The sequence below is a fragment of the Equus caballus genome, chromosome 10 (genome assembly GCF_041296265.1).
Source record: "Equus caballus isolate H_3958 breed thoroughbred chromosome 10, TB-T2T, whole genome shotgun sequence".
Lineage (NCBI taxonomy): Eukaryota > Metazoa > Chordata > Mammalia > Perissodactyla > Equidae > Equus > Equus caballus.
In genome coordinates this window covers 21,513,529-21,527,659 of record NC_091693.1, presented here as the reverse complement: position 1 = coordinate 21,527,659, position 14,131 = coordinate 21,513,529, and the positions used below count along the sequence as shown (strand labels likewise).

The window sequence follows — 14,131 nt, the reverse complement described above, 5'->3', positions numbered from 1 at the left end:
AGAATCCTACACCTGACAGGACTGACCAGTTGAGGTCTAGATGAGGCTTGGCCTTCCGTGGTCCAGCTGGAGCTGACGAGCTCCCTAGTGTGGACAACAGGGCTCTGAAATGACCTCAGATGGGAAGTGCTTAGACTCACAATGTCCCAAGCCTCTGGTTTCCTCAGAGTTCTTGGTCCAGGCTCCAGGGCTAGAGGGAAGTTCCAAGATCAGGGCAGCACACTGGGTCGGCTCCTTGTCTGCTCCCCCCTGGGTGGGTATCAGGGTCTCTTGGTTGTGGGATGTCCACCATGTCTATGCAGAGGAGGAAAAAGCTGCAGCCTGCAGTTCCTCTTCTGTGAAAGGCTGAGGTCGCGTGCTCCTCCCCAGCTTCCTCTAGGTCCCCCAGCAGCGTCCTCTCCTACTTGCATTCTCATTCTCCTTTCAGACACAGAGCTGATGCCCAGAACCCTCTATCTCAGAGATGTTACAGCTGCTGCTGCTGCTGCCTCTGCTGTGGGCAGGTGAGTGGGTCAAGGGGAGAGGGAGTGGGTGGGATAGGGCTGCAGTTGACCCTTGTTTCCCTGCAGGGTCCCTGGCTAAGGATGGGAGATTCCAGCTGCTAGTGCAAGAATCCGTGTCTGTGCAAGAGGGCCTGTGCGTCTCTGTGCCCTGCACCTTCACCTATCCCTGGAACTCCTTGACTGACACTGTCCCAGCTCACGGCTACTGGTTCTGGGAAGGGGCAAATATATACCGTGATGCTCCTGTGGCCACAAACAACCCAGATCGAAAAGTGCAAGAGGAGACTCAGGGCCGATTCCACCTCCTTGGAGACCCCCAGACCTACAACTGCTCCCTGGACATCAGAGATGCCAGGAGGAGTGACAACAGAAAATACTTTTTTCGCGTGGAGAGAGGAAAGGAAAAACGGAATTACAAGTCTAACCTCTCCGTGCGTGTGATGGGTAAGGAGCGGGATCCAGGAATCACCACAGGGGAAGGACATGGGGGTCTCAGGGGAGGGCTGGGATGGGACCCCTCTTCTGGGAAGGGTTGGGGTACCCTTCAGGGCTTAGTGGGAGGAGCTGGATGAAAGCCTGAGGCCCCTCTCAGAGCCGCACCTTGGACTGTCCCTTCTGATCCCCGTGTCTCCCCATCTCCTCACCAGCCCTGACCCACACGCCCCACATCCTCAGCCCGGGTACGCTGGAGTGTGGACACCCCAGGAACCTGACCTGCTCTGTGCCCTGGGCCTGTGAGCGGGGCACACCCCCCATCTTCTCCTGGACATCAGCTGCCCTCACCTCCCTGGGTCCTAGGACCCACCTCTCCTCTATGCTCACCCTCACCCCACGGCCCCAGGACCATGGCACCAACCTCACCTGTCAGGTGCAGTTCCCTGCAGCTGGTGTGACTGTGGAAAGGACCATCCAGCTCGACGTCACCTGTGAGTGCTGAGCTAGGATACCTGGGTCCCTGAGAATGTAGGGGGCAGAGGGCCAAGCTGTGGACTCTCAGTTCTTTTGTCCTGGGGCCCTGGCTGAGTAAAGGACCTAGAAAGACACAAGCCCCGTCCTTCCTGCAGTTTCGTGGCTTCAGGGTGAGGGGACGCCCATGCTTATCTCCCCCAACCCTCTCCAGTGAGAAGGGAAATCCCCTCTTCTCATCCTAGGTGCTCCAGAGAACCCAGCCATCGGTGACTGCCAAGGGGATGGCACAGGTGAGAAGGAGCCACCTCCCATGGGGCATTGACTGGGTTGGAGTCTCTGCCAGGTCAGGTCAGAGCTGGACTCTCAGAGCTCACATGCTGGGGCTGGGGTTGGGGGCTGCAGTTAGACATGAGAGGACCCCTCAGGCCTCATCCTCCTATATTCTCCCACATCAATTTTGCCTGCATGACCCACAATCTCTTCCCTGTCCATCCTAAGTCCGTTCTTTATCTTCCTCCAGTCACTGAAGGCCTTGGGGAAATTTTTTGCTGGACTTTATTTTTTAGAGTGGTTTTAGGTACACAGCAAAATTGAGAGGAACTTAGAGAGATTTCCCCTATACCCGCTGCACTTTCCCATACATGCACAGCCTCCACAATTTCAACATCGCCCACCAGAGCGTACGTTTGTTACAACCCGTGCATCTACATGGACACGTCATTATCACCCAAAGTCTACAGTTGACATTAGGGTTCACTTGTGGTGTTCTACCTTCTATAGGTTTGGGCAAATGTGTATTGACATGTATCCATCATTGTAGTATCATACAGAGTAGTTTCATTGCCCTCAAAATCTCTTTGGGCCATTTTTTGATTGCCAGTCTCCTGCCCTCATCCTGACCTCTCTCTGGAGCTCAGCTCCCTCCAATGCTCTATTCCCATGGGTAATGGCATCTGGTCCCCTCACTGGACAGTGAGCCCTACTAGGGCTTTCACAGCAGTGCCCATCAAACTGTTGACGGGTGATGCCCAGAGACACATCCCTCACCCTGGGTGTTGGGTTCCCAGGACACATGGCCAGGCAGGGCCAGGAAAGCTGTCTGGATCTGACATGAAGGTCTGAGAATTCTCAGGTTCCACCCCCTTCTGGAGATATGAAAGATCACCTTTGACCCTCATGGTCTGGGTCAGTGGAGGATAAGAGAGGAGATTCAGACACCCTCCCTGGAAGGAAGGAGAGACAAAACCTTTCAGCATCCATAGGGCTCTCTATGTTGTATTTCTCTCTCTCTCTGGAATTCCTATGGGGCCCAGAGCCTCATGGTCCTGCTGCAGCCAGGTCTACGGGCTGCCGCAGAGAGACCCTGAGTGGAGAAGAACTTGCGTCATGGAAGAGATGGAGTTTGTTGGACAGGAGTATGGGTACTGGACAGGAGGTGTCACATGGACTGTGTCCTTCTGGAGAAGGCTGAAGTCCTATGACGGGTGGCAAGACCCATTGGCTAAATCCTGGATAAGAGAGGAAGTGTGCCCTTCACTATGTGTTGAAGAAGAGAAGACATGTGTTTGTTCATCAAGATTGGAGTTCACCCAAAGTCTCTCTTAGCTGCAGGGGAACTGGTGACAAGGACAGGAGTGCTTCTGGGGGCCATCGGGGGAGCTGGTGTCACTGCACTGCTTGCTCTCTGCCTCTGCCTCATCTTCTTCATGTGAGCTGGTTTGGGTGTGGGCCAAAAGTTGGACGAGAGGGACCTGGTGGGGTTGTGAGGGCCCAGATCAAGGGTCGGGGTATGGTGGTGGTGAGAATCCAGCTGGTAGCCCCTGAGCCAGGCAAGAGTGTGTTCCCGGCCCTGCTTCCAGACATCCTGGAGTGTGAGTACCTTGTTACAAAGTCTAGTTATGAAGCATCCTGGGCTCACCGCACCCTCGACCTGCCTTGGTCACTCACTACAGCCTCAAAAGAGTGACCATGTGTCAGAGACCCTGGTGTCTCCCATCAGAGTGAAGACCTGTAGGACGAAAGCACCCAGGACAGTGGTGAGTGTGGATGACAGCAGATCAGCTTCCCTGGTGAGTGATGTGAGTATCCTGGCATTCTGTCTGCCTGCCACCTCTTCTAGAGGTGGCCCACGGTAATGCTCTGGGGCAACAATGATGAATCTGGTGTCAGAAGTTAGATTCTAGATACATTTTGAAGGTGGAGCCAATAGGAATTGTTATTGGAGTGATAGAGTACTTGTGGACCATGATCAAAGTTAGCTCACTGTGTGTACCTCATAGGTGTCATATCTGTCAATGATGTCTCCATAGATGTCAACCAAAGTCTTAGATATGCATAAATGATATAGATGTCCATAAATGTCAAATATGGCTCCAAAGATCTCATAGATGTCCATAGTTGTCAGCAATAACTCCATAGATGTCATAGATATTCATAGATGTCACAGATGTCCACAGATGTCAAAGGTGATTCTATAGATGTCCGTATATGTCAAAAATGACTCCATAGATGTCATAGATGTCTATTGATATCATAGATGTCCATAGATATCAAATATGACTCCATAGATATATAGATGTTCATAGAAGCCATAGATGTTCATATATGCCAAAGACAACTCCATAGATGTCCATGGATAGCCACAGATAGCCATAGATATTGTAGATGTCGGTGTATGTCCATAGACACCAAAGAGGACTCCAATGTGGTTGCCTTGAGCAACTTAAAGAATTGAATTGTCAATTCCTGAAATTAGCAACTCTGAAGGTTGAGTATATTTTCAAGATGACATCAACCTTTATTGTAGTTACTATAAAAGTTTGAGGTACCTCTGAGACACCCAAGTGAGGATGACAAGTAGTTGGCAAAATTTTTGAGCTCAGGAGAGGGGTCCAGGTGGGAGACACAGAGGTTTGGGGGTCCTTCACATCAAGGTCTGACAGTGGATGGAACCACAAAGAAGAGAAGGGGTCCACAGACAGAGCCCTGGGACCCTCCAGCGTTTGGAATCAGGGAGATAAGGTGGGAACAGTAAGAAGACCACTGAAGAAGAATAAACAACCAGGAGGGTGTAGGGTTGGGTCCTGGTGGCCAAGGGGAGATGGAGCTTCAAGGAGGACAGAGTACTCATTTGTTTCATATGCTAATAATTCCAGTAAGCTAGTGTCTGAGAAATGACCATTTAAGTTTAGCTAAGTGATATCACAGCTGGTCTTCACAAAAGCAGATCTGGAGGCCTGATGGGGGCAGATATCCTGACCAGAGTGACTTCAGGAGAGAATGGGAGGAGAGGAAGTGGAACGACTCTTTGGAAAATGTTGCTGTTAATCTAGAGCTGAGAACCCAGTCTGCAGCAGAAAATGCTTCTACTCCTAAATCCTCCGGAGCTTCCTGGGTGAGAGCACTATGTTTTGTTTTAATGTGGTGACTCTTGGTTAGCTCTTGGATGGGGATTTTGATCTCTGAATCCATCTTCATAGACTTGAGAGGGTCTGGAAATGCGGTTAATAATTGATCATGCCTATGTGAGGAAGCCTTCATAAAAATCCCAAAAGCATGGGGTTTGGGGAGCATCCAATTTGGTGAACACATGGAGTTGCTGAAAGGGTGATGCGCTCAGAGAGAATATGGAAGCTCCAAGCCTCTTCCCACCTACTTTCCCCTATTCACCTCTTCCCTCTGGGTGTTCATCTGTATCCTCTATCATTCCCTTTTAAAATAAGCTGGCATAAAGTAGGTAAATTGTTTTCCTGAATTCTCTGAGCCACCATAACAAATTAATTGAATCCAAGGAGGAGTCCATGGGAACCTCCAATTTATAGTCGGTTGGGCAGAAGCACAGGTGACAACTTGGACTTGAGATTGGCTTCTGTGGAGGGGGCAATCTCGTGGGACTGAACCCTTAGCTTGTGGGATCTGACGCCATCTCAAAGTAGATAGTGTCAGAACTGAGTTCAATTGTAAGACACACAACTGGTGTCACAAAGAATTGCCTGTTGTGGGGGGAAAAAAACCCACACATCTGGTGTCATAAGAGTTGTGAGTGTGACAGTAGTGTGAGAGTAAAGGAGAGACACACAGGAGGAGGAGTAGATTTTAATAAACACCTTCTCGTGTATCCAGTACCCAGCACATATGAAATCTCAGACAGACCATGATCAGTAGCTGTGTGACCTTGGGAAGCACGTAACCTCTCTGAGACTGAGCTTCTTTCTCTGTCAAATAATAATATTTTCCACATAGGTCTGTGTGAGTGTTAAGTAGAATTGGAAAGAAACCAATAAGTGCTCTATTTGTTAGATAACTGAATAAGTGGGTACTAAAAATGTTTGATAAAAGAAAGAATAAATGTCATGTCAGAATCAAATTCACTTCATTGAAGCCTCTCAGCCTTCTCCTCTCCTCCTCCACTGCTCTGACCCTCTTCTCTGGTCTCCACACAGGATCACCAGCAGGAGTCTAAGTTAGACAGCCCCACTGACCCCACAAGTTCTGCAGGCACCGCCTCCCCCTTGGAGATGGAGCAGGAGCTGCATTATGCATCCCTCAGCTTTAACAGGGTGAATCCTCAGGAGCACACCTAAAGGACCCACTGAGGAACCAACGGGAGCATCAGGCTCAGCCAGAGCGTCCATATCCCCTACAGGAAGCAGGGCCAAAAGGCTGATTCTTGGAGGCTTCACATCCCCATAGACAATGGGTTTATAAACTATTGCATGTGAGTTTCCTGCTGTACTGGAACTATATTAGGCTTTGCAACCAGAGAGACCTGGGATCCAATCCATTCTCTCTTATTTGCTAAGACTATGACATCAGGTGAGCCATCTTACCCTTCCATGTCTTGGCTTCCTGCTTTGTAAAATGGGAGTAAGAAGACTTACCTCACAGAGTTGCTGTGAAGATTATTAAATAAAAGTACATATGGAAAACACCCAGAATAAATCCTCTTACATTGTGAGATTGGGTGCATGCTAGTTCCTTCTCCCTTGAACAAAGCAGCCTTAGTGACATTTCACCCAGAGGCTGGGTGTGCTCTCTCCCAGACACCACATTAGCAAAATGTCAGTTCACTCTCTTCTCAAAGCCCTCTCATGGATCCCTGCCTGACATGGCCTCTAGCATCATCTCGCTCCACTCCTGAATCTTCCCTTTCCATCCTGCCTGCCTCCTACTAGTCCTGTTATAAGCACAATCAGATACCATTTAGGAAATTTCCTAAAGCTCAGAGCTGACCATACTCAAAATACTTCTCTATCTCCTCAGCTCAAAAGAATAATTTATAAGCTTCTCAACTTGACATTCTAAGTTAAGCGTCAGGAAACTTTTCTTCTAAAGGGCCAGATAGCAAATAGTTTAGATTTGCAAGCTGTGTGGTCTCCAATGCATTTATGCAACTCCGTGTCTGTAGCCAAAAGCAGCCATAGACAATGTGCAAATGAATTAACATGGCTGCGTTCCAACCATATGTTATTACAAAAGCAGGCAGCTCAAGTGCTGTGGTTTTCTGACCTCTCTTCTAGGTTGTTCTTCATCTCATTCTGCCTACTTCTCCATCACCACATGCTTACCCATCAATCCCTCCAGTCGTCCTCTAAGGACCTGCATTAGGACGCATTTCTCACTGTCTTTGTGCATCCACGTACCTCCTCCCTCCTGCAGGAAGGCCCATCATCAAGTCATCATCTGGCTAACACCTCCTTATCCTTCGAAATGAGCTCAAAAATATATCTGGGTTGAGAAGGTGGAGGGAAGCAGGAGCTCATAATCTTTCTGCTAAACAAACAGTAATATTTTAATTTTTATAAAAAACACTTTAAACAAAAATAGCCCCAAATTCACCAGCAACACCCAAGCCACGAGAGGGATAAAGTGTTATGCCTTAAGTTCATAAAGTAATCCTTAAATAAACAAATGGAAGATTCTACTGTGGTGTAAAGAATGCCTGACCCCTAACTTCCTCCTGCCCGACATCCAGAAGGGAGAGTTGGGTCAGACTTCTGTTTACGATAATGTCAGGGTGGGTCCTATGGGTCAACCAGTCTGTTGAAAACATTAAAAATTGGTGGTAGACTTGAATCCAAACAGGATGGCATCAACACATTGTTGCCTGCTTTTCCCCCCTATTGACGTAAATCCTGTAAATGGTGCAAGAGGCAACCAAAGGAGAACCCTGGAAGGTGGTAAGAGAAGACGAGCTGGTTCAGGGCCCCAAGACTGGAGGAACAATACAGAGGCAGGGCATCTCTGTTCCCCACTCAACAGAGTAAGGACACACAGATTCACTGTTTCCCAAATTCCGACTGAGAAACAGGAGGCAGCCAGGTAGGCTCATCCCTCTCCTGGATGGAAGGGGAGCCCCTTTAACAATATCAAGGGAGTCCACACCACCAGCAAGGGGATCCATTAGAGTAAGAAATAAGTGTCTAGGAAGCGCTTACCTTCCCCATCAGACCTGAGACTATCCTCTCCTTCCGTGAGACATTGAGACAGGTGGACAGAATGAGAGAAAGGGATGCAGGCATAGTGTCTGATAGTTCTGACCCTGACACTCAGTTTTCTCCTTTGTCAATGTGAAGGCTAGCCTCCTCACTTTCAGAGTTATTTTTGATTAATTTGGTGCAGCTGGCATGAAGTAAGCTATTTAAAGGAGCAGGACAGAGGCCAGTAAACACAGAGCCTGAGCAAGAACATCCCCTTGACCTTGGCTCAGCCAGGTGGGGCGGGCAGACATCGTCCACAGGAGGGACAATGCCTGAGAGTGAACAGGAGAGGTGGGAGAAGAAGCAGAGAGCGGAGACCAGTACCATGCACTCCTGATTTTCTGCTCCTCCCCTGGCTCCATCCAGCCCCACCTGTTTGCCCTCTTGGCCCCAAACTGGGACCATAAACCTTACCTTAGACCCTTCTTCAGAGCTGGGAGATACCTGGTCTCCAATCCTTACTCTGCATCAGCACCAGAGACAGCACCAGTTTCCTTGCCTGGGTCTCCCCAAGGACCAGAGTGTCCCATGGTGGATGGAGCATCCTGGGGGCCCAACCATTTACCAGCCCCCAGTGTAGAGTGGGAGGAGCCTGGGGATGGTTCTGGTGACATCCTAGGTCAATGATGCTGGTCAGGAGTGTCCAGGACCTTCCAGGGTGTGCTGCCATCCCCAGACTTGTGTTCTTCATCCTCTAGAGTTGTTAGCTACGGATTGGGTGCTGTACTGAGGTGAGGATGGTTTAGCCAGGGGCGTCCCAGGTAACTAGGTAGAATAACAAACCACTCTTTGGGCATTATTGATAAGAAAGTATTAATCATTCAAAGGAGACCTTATGCCATTTTGTAGTTGTTGTAAGACCTTGAGAGAAATAAACTTTCCTTTAAATTTTGTAGCTGGCCCCCACCCAGCCTGAGCCCCACCCATCCCTGCAGGAACGCTCTCTGTCTTTCTCTATCTGAGCTGATTTTCACTTTCACTCTGCCACAGGTTGTTCCTCTTTCTGCATTTTCTCACATTTCTGTCTAGAGCCTTCTGGTCTCTCGCTAGGTGGTCTCAGACTCTCCAGGTCTCCCATCCAACTCTGCCCAGACACTTCCCGCTGTTACTGACCCCAGCTATGCAGAGCCCCAGAGTCGTGAAGAGGCAGGAAGTCTAGGGCCTGATAGGGTTGGAAACAGGAACTTCAAGCCCTCCCAACGTTCCCCTACATGTGCCCCTCTGTCGGTCCTCACCCTGCTCAGCAGTGACCCCTGAGGTCTGGCTTCCTCCTCCCTTATGACCTTTCCAGGATCTGCTACATCAGGTCATAGGGCCCTCCCCAGGGAACCTCTTATCTGAGTCCCCCAAACACCAGAACAGGGCTCACCAGCTCATCCCCCTCAGAGCCAGCATTCCATAGGACTCTGACCTCACTCCTGTTTTTCTGGCAGTGTTGGGGGCTAGAAAGGAGGGATGAGGAAAACTTGAGCTCCTTTGCCACTCTGGACAGGAGAAGGTCCTGGACTCAAGAGCCCAGGAGGAAGGACAAGACACGGGGACATCATGATCATGATCATTGCCTCTCAAATCTGTCTCCCCACCCCCACCTCACCTCTGCACATTAGGAAACCACTTTCATGACTGGGTCCCGCCCCTACACAGAAAAACAAACAGACAAACTTGTTCACCTCTCACTTCCGGGCTCCCAAACTGTCCCTCCCCTGTGGTTGTGAGGAGATGGATGGAAAGGAAAGATATGTACATGTACGTTTCTTTACCAAAATTAAAGCAATGCTTTATGTGAGAGTTGCAACTTCCATTTTACCTTCAGATAGATTTGGGAAGCCTGTCATTTGGCACATATCCAAAACCTGCTATGTAATTTGTCCTTACTGTGCTCAAAGCAAGTCCACAGTGGTTGTGAGAGATACACATTCTTGCCTCCAAGGACTCACTTTCTATAGTTGGAACTTAGGTACACAGTTAAGGAGACTCGTCTTCTCAACTGCTCTCTACCCACCTCCAGTCTGTTCTCCATGGAGAAGCCACAGTGAATTCTAAAAACCCAGTGGTGTCCCTTTTCTGCTTCTATCCCTCCAGCGGCTCCCAATTGCCTAATAGAAACAGCCAAATCCTTTAAGATGACCCCAAGGTGTTACACAGTCCATCTTATTTTGCCCAGGGGCACCTATTTGTAATGCCTAGAACACGCAACAAAACAAAAAGCCGACACACACACAAGGCAAACACAAATTTATTCATTTATTATATCATAAAATTATGACTCTCATATAGTTATAAAATTAAACAAAAAATAATATTTTTTATTGTTGTAAAAAGACACATAACATGAGACCTACCCTCTTAGCCAATTTTTGGGGGGAAGGGGGGATGGAACGTGGGCAATTTATTTAATTTTATTTTTTATTTTTTGTGAAGACTATTTGCCCTGAGCTAACATCCGTTGCCAATCCTCCTGTACTTTTTTCTTTTTTGCTGGAGGAAGATTAGCCCTGAACTAACATCTGTGCCAATCTTCCTCTACTTTGCATGTGGGACATCTCCACAGCATGGTCAATGAGTGGAGTGGGTCCGCACCCAGGATCCAAACCCATGAACCTGGGCTGCTGAAGTGAAGCGTGCAGAACTTTAACCACGGCCGTGGGACCTGCCCCCTAACCAGTTATAAGTGTGCAGGGTTGTTAACTGCAGGCGCTATGTCATACAGCAGATCTCTAGAACTTTTTCCTCTTGCACGACTGAAATTTATACCCATTGAACAGCAACTCTACATTTTATTTAACTCATTAGTCGGAGAACAAGGTGGAAATGAAAGAAGCACACATTTACATGGAGTAAAGGAATGCTAAAATGAATTTGTGAATGTATGTGAAACTGGCTTGGTGGGGGGTTTCAAGTGCCCCCCAGCAGACAGAATATGCATTTCCATGAACCTGAAGTATTTGCATTGCTATTAATTATCTACAAATTAAAGCATTGTAAAACAGGTCAAAGGCAATAAAATGCTACCATCAGATAACTTCAGAAGAGTGTGCTCTACAGAATGCATAGTTTTGCATTGGAGATAGTCAGTCATCTCATTTTTCTTATTCTAAATTGCCTTATAATTCTTTTTTTCATTATTTTATTAAAATCATAAAGATTTACAACATTGTATAATCCAGGTGTACATTATTATTTATCAGTTTCTGTATGGACTGCATCGTGCTCACCACCAGTAGTCTAATTTTTATCTGTCACCATACTTATGTGTCTCTTTATCTCTTTCAATCTCCCCCTAGACCCTGTCCCCTCTGGTAATCACAAATCTGTTCTCTTTATCCCTGTGTTTGTTTACCTTCCAAATATGAGTGAAATCACGTAGTATTTGTCTTTCTCTATTTCACTTATTCAAAATAAGGCTTATTTCACTTAACATCAGACCTTTCAAGGTCCATGTATGTTGTTGCAAATGGGACAATTTTGTCTTTTTTATGGCTGAGTAGTATTCCATTGTGTATATATATATATATATACACATACACACACACGGCATTTTCTATTATGAATAATGCTGCAATGAACACAGGGGTGCATAAATATCTTTGGATTGTTGAGTTAGAGTTCTTTGGATAGACACTCAAGATTGGGATGGCTGGATTGTATGGTATTTTTGGTTTTGATTTTTTGAGAAATCCTCATACTTTTTTCCGTAGTGGCTGCACCTGTTTGCATTCCCACCAGCAGTGTATGGGGGTTCTCTTTTCTCCACACCCTCGCTGATGTTTGTTGTTTTTTGTCTTGCTAATGATAGCCATTCTGAGGGGCATGTGGTGACATCTCATTGTGGTTTTGATTTGCATTTCCCTAGCAATTAGTGATGTTGAGCACCTTTGCATGTATCTGTTGGCCATCTGTATGTCTTCTTTGGAAAATGTCTGTTCACATCCTCTGCCAATTTTTGATCAGGTTGTTTGTTTTGTTGTTGTTGAGTTGTATGAGTTGTTTATATATTTTGGAAATTAACCCCTTGTAAGATACATGATTTCCAAATATTTTCTCCCAGTTGATGGGCTGTCTTTTCATTTTGTTCATGGTTTCCCTGCTTTGCAAAAGCCTTTTAGTCTGATGTAGTCCTATTTAAGTTTTTATTTTGTTTCCTTTGCCTAAGTAGATATGGTATTCAAAAAGATGCTGCTAAGACTGATGTCAAAAAGTGTACTGCCAATATTTTCTTCTAGGAGTTTCATGGTTTCAGGTCTTACCTTAAGTCTTTAATCCATTTTGAGTTAATTTTTATGTATGGCACAGGAAAATGGTCTATTTTCTTTCTTTGCATGTGGTTGTCCAGTTTTCCCAACACCGTTTATTGAAGAGACTTTTCTTTTTCCATTGTATGTTCTTGGCTCCTTTGTTGAAGAGTAACTGACCATAGCTGTGTGGTTTTATTTGTGGGATTTCAATTCTGATCCATTGATCTGTGTATCTGTTTTTGTGCCAGTACCATGCTGTGTTGATTACTATAGCTTTGCAGTATATTTTGAAGTCTGGGGTTGTGATGCCTCTAGCTTTGTTCTTTTTTCTCAGGATTGCTTTGGCTATTTGAGTTCCATATAAATTTAGGATTCTTTGTTCTACTTCAATGAAGATTGTCACTGGGATTCTGATTGGGATTGCATTGAATCAGTAGATTGCTTTAGGTAATATGGGCCTTTTAACAATGTTTATTCTTCTGATCCACGAGCATGGATTATCTTCCAATTTCTTTTTTCTCTTCTCCAATTTCTTTCAATAGCAGTTTCCATGTAGAGGTCCTTCATCTTCTTGGTTAAATTTATTCCTAGATATTTCATTCTTTCTGTTGTGATTGTAAATGAGATTGTATTCCTGACTTCTCTTTCTGCTCATTAACTGTTAGTGTATAGAAACGCAACTGATTTTTATAAGCTGATTTTGTACCCTGCAATTTTGCTGTAGTAGTTGATTATTTCCAATAGTTTTCTGATGATTTTTAGGGTTATCAATAAATAGAATCATGTCATCTGCAATCAGTAAGAGTTTCATTTTTACCTTTCCTATTTACAAGCAACTTATTTCACTTTTTGTCCAGTTTCGCTGGTCATAACCTTCAATACTGTGTTGAATAGGAGTGGTGAGAGTGGGCACCCTTCTCTTCTTCCTGTTCTCAGAGGAATGGCCTTTAGTTTTTACCATTAAGTATGATGTTGGCTGTGGGTTCGTCATAGATGGCCTTTGTTATGTTGAGGTATTTTCCTTCTAGAAACATTTTATTGAGAATTGTTTTTCAGAAATGCAAGTTAGATCTTGTCAAATACTTCCTCTGCATCTGTTGAGATGATCATGTGAGTTTTATTCCTCATAATGTTAATGGGGTGTATCACGTTGATTGATTTGTGGGTGTTGAACCATCCCTGCGTCCCTGGAATAAATCCCACTTGATCATGGTGTATGATCTTTCTAATGTATTGTTGTATTCAGTTTGTCAATATTTTATTGAGGATATTTGCATCTATGTTCATCAGCAATATTGACCTGTAATTTTCCTTCTTTGTACTGTCCTTGTCTGGTTTTGGTATCCAGGTGAGGTTGGCTTCATAGAATGAGTAGGGAAGAGGTCCATCTTCTTCAAATTTTGGAATAGTTTGAGAATGATAGGAATTAAATCTTCTTTGAATGTTTGGTAGAGTTCTCCGGAGAAGCCAACTGGTACTTAATGAGATTTTTTTTGTTTGTTGTGGTGGGCCCACATTGCTATGAATTTCCTTCTTAGAACTGCTTTTGTTGTATCCCATAAGAGTTGGTATGCTGTATTTTCATTGGTCCCCACGTATTTTTAATTTCTCCTTTGATTTCTTCATTTATCCAATGGTTTTTTTGGTTGCATGTTGTTTAGTCTCACATATTTGTGGCTTTCCCAGCTATTTTCTTGTAGTTGATTTCTAGTTTCATAGCACTGTGGTCAGAAAAGATGCTTGAAATGGTCTTCATATTCTTAATTTTATTGAGGCTTGCCTTGTTTCCCAACATATTGTCTATGTTTGAGAATGTTCCACGTGCACTTGAGAAGAATGTGTATTCAGTTGCTTTTGGATGACATGCTCTATATATATCTATTAACTCGATTTGATCAAGTTTCATTTAAATCCACTGTTTCCTTGTGGACAATCTGTCTGGATGATCTATCTATTGCTGAAAGTGGGGGGGTGAGGTCAACCACTATTACTGGGTTGCTGTTAA

General features: G+C 45.5%; 1 protein-coding gene across 7 annotated transcripts; it reads left to right on the top strand.

Annotated features, from left to right (window-relative positions):
• Positions 1-356: 356 nt before the first annotated feature.
• On the top strand, positions 357-6,369 carry LOC100066363 (myeloid cell surface antigen CD33). Of its 7 annotated transcripts, none has more exons than XM_070223241.1 (8): positions 357-503; positions 570-947; positions 1,151-1,429; positions 1,655-1,702; positions 3,024-3,120; positions 3,412-3,481; positions 4,636-4,806; positions 5,855-6,369. In XM_070223241.1, exons 1-8 carry the CDS (start codon positions 464-466, stop codon positions 5,993-5,995), a joined length of 1,224 nt encoding a protein of 407 aa, XP_070079342.1. In that variant the 5' UTR covers positions 357-463; the 3' UTR covers positions 5,996-6,369. The 7 variants fall into 7 exon arrangements, with proteins under 7 accessions (XP_070079342.1, XP_070079340.1, XP_070079339.1 ...); XM_070223239.1 differs by having other exon boundaries at positions 3,412-3,490; positions 4,639-4,806; XM_070223238.1 differs by having other exon boundaries at positions 3,412-3,490.
• The last annotated feature ends 7,762 nt before the right edge of the window (positions 6,370-14,131 follow it).

What these genes read in the sequence shown, in the direction of transcription:
- LOC100066363 (XM_070223237.1), top strand. Translation starts at nt 464, where the DNA reads ATGTTACAGCTGCTGCTGCTGCTGCCTCTGCTGTGGGCAG. An exon ending in CATCCAGCTCGACGTCACCT is followed by an intron (nt 1,430 to 1,654) that starts GTGAGTGCTGAG and finishes TTCTCATCCTAG; the next exon opens with GTGCTCCAGAGAACCCAGCC. An exon ending in CTGCCAAGGGGATGGCACAG is followed by an intron (nt 1,703 to 3,017) that starts GTGAGAAGGAGC and finishes AGTCTCTCTTAG; the next exon opens with CTGCAGGGGAACTGGTGACA.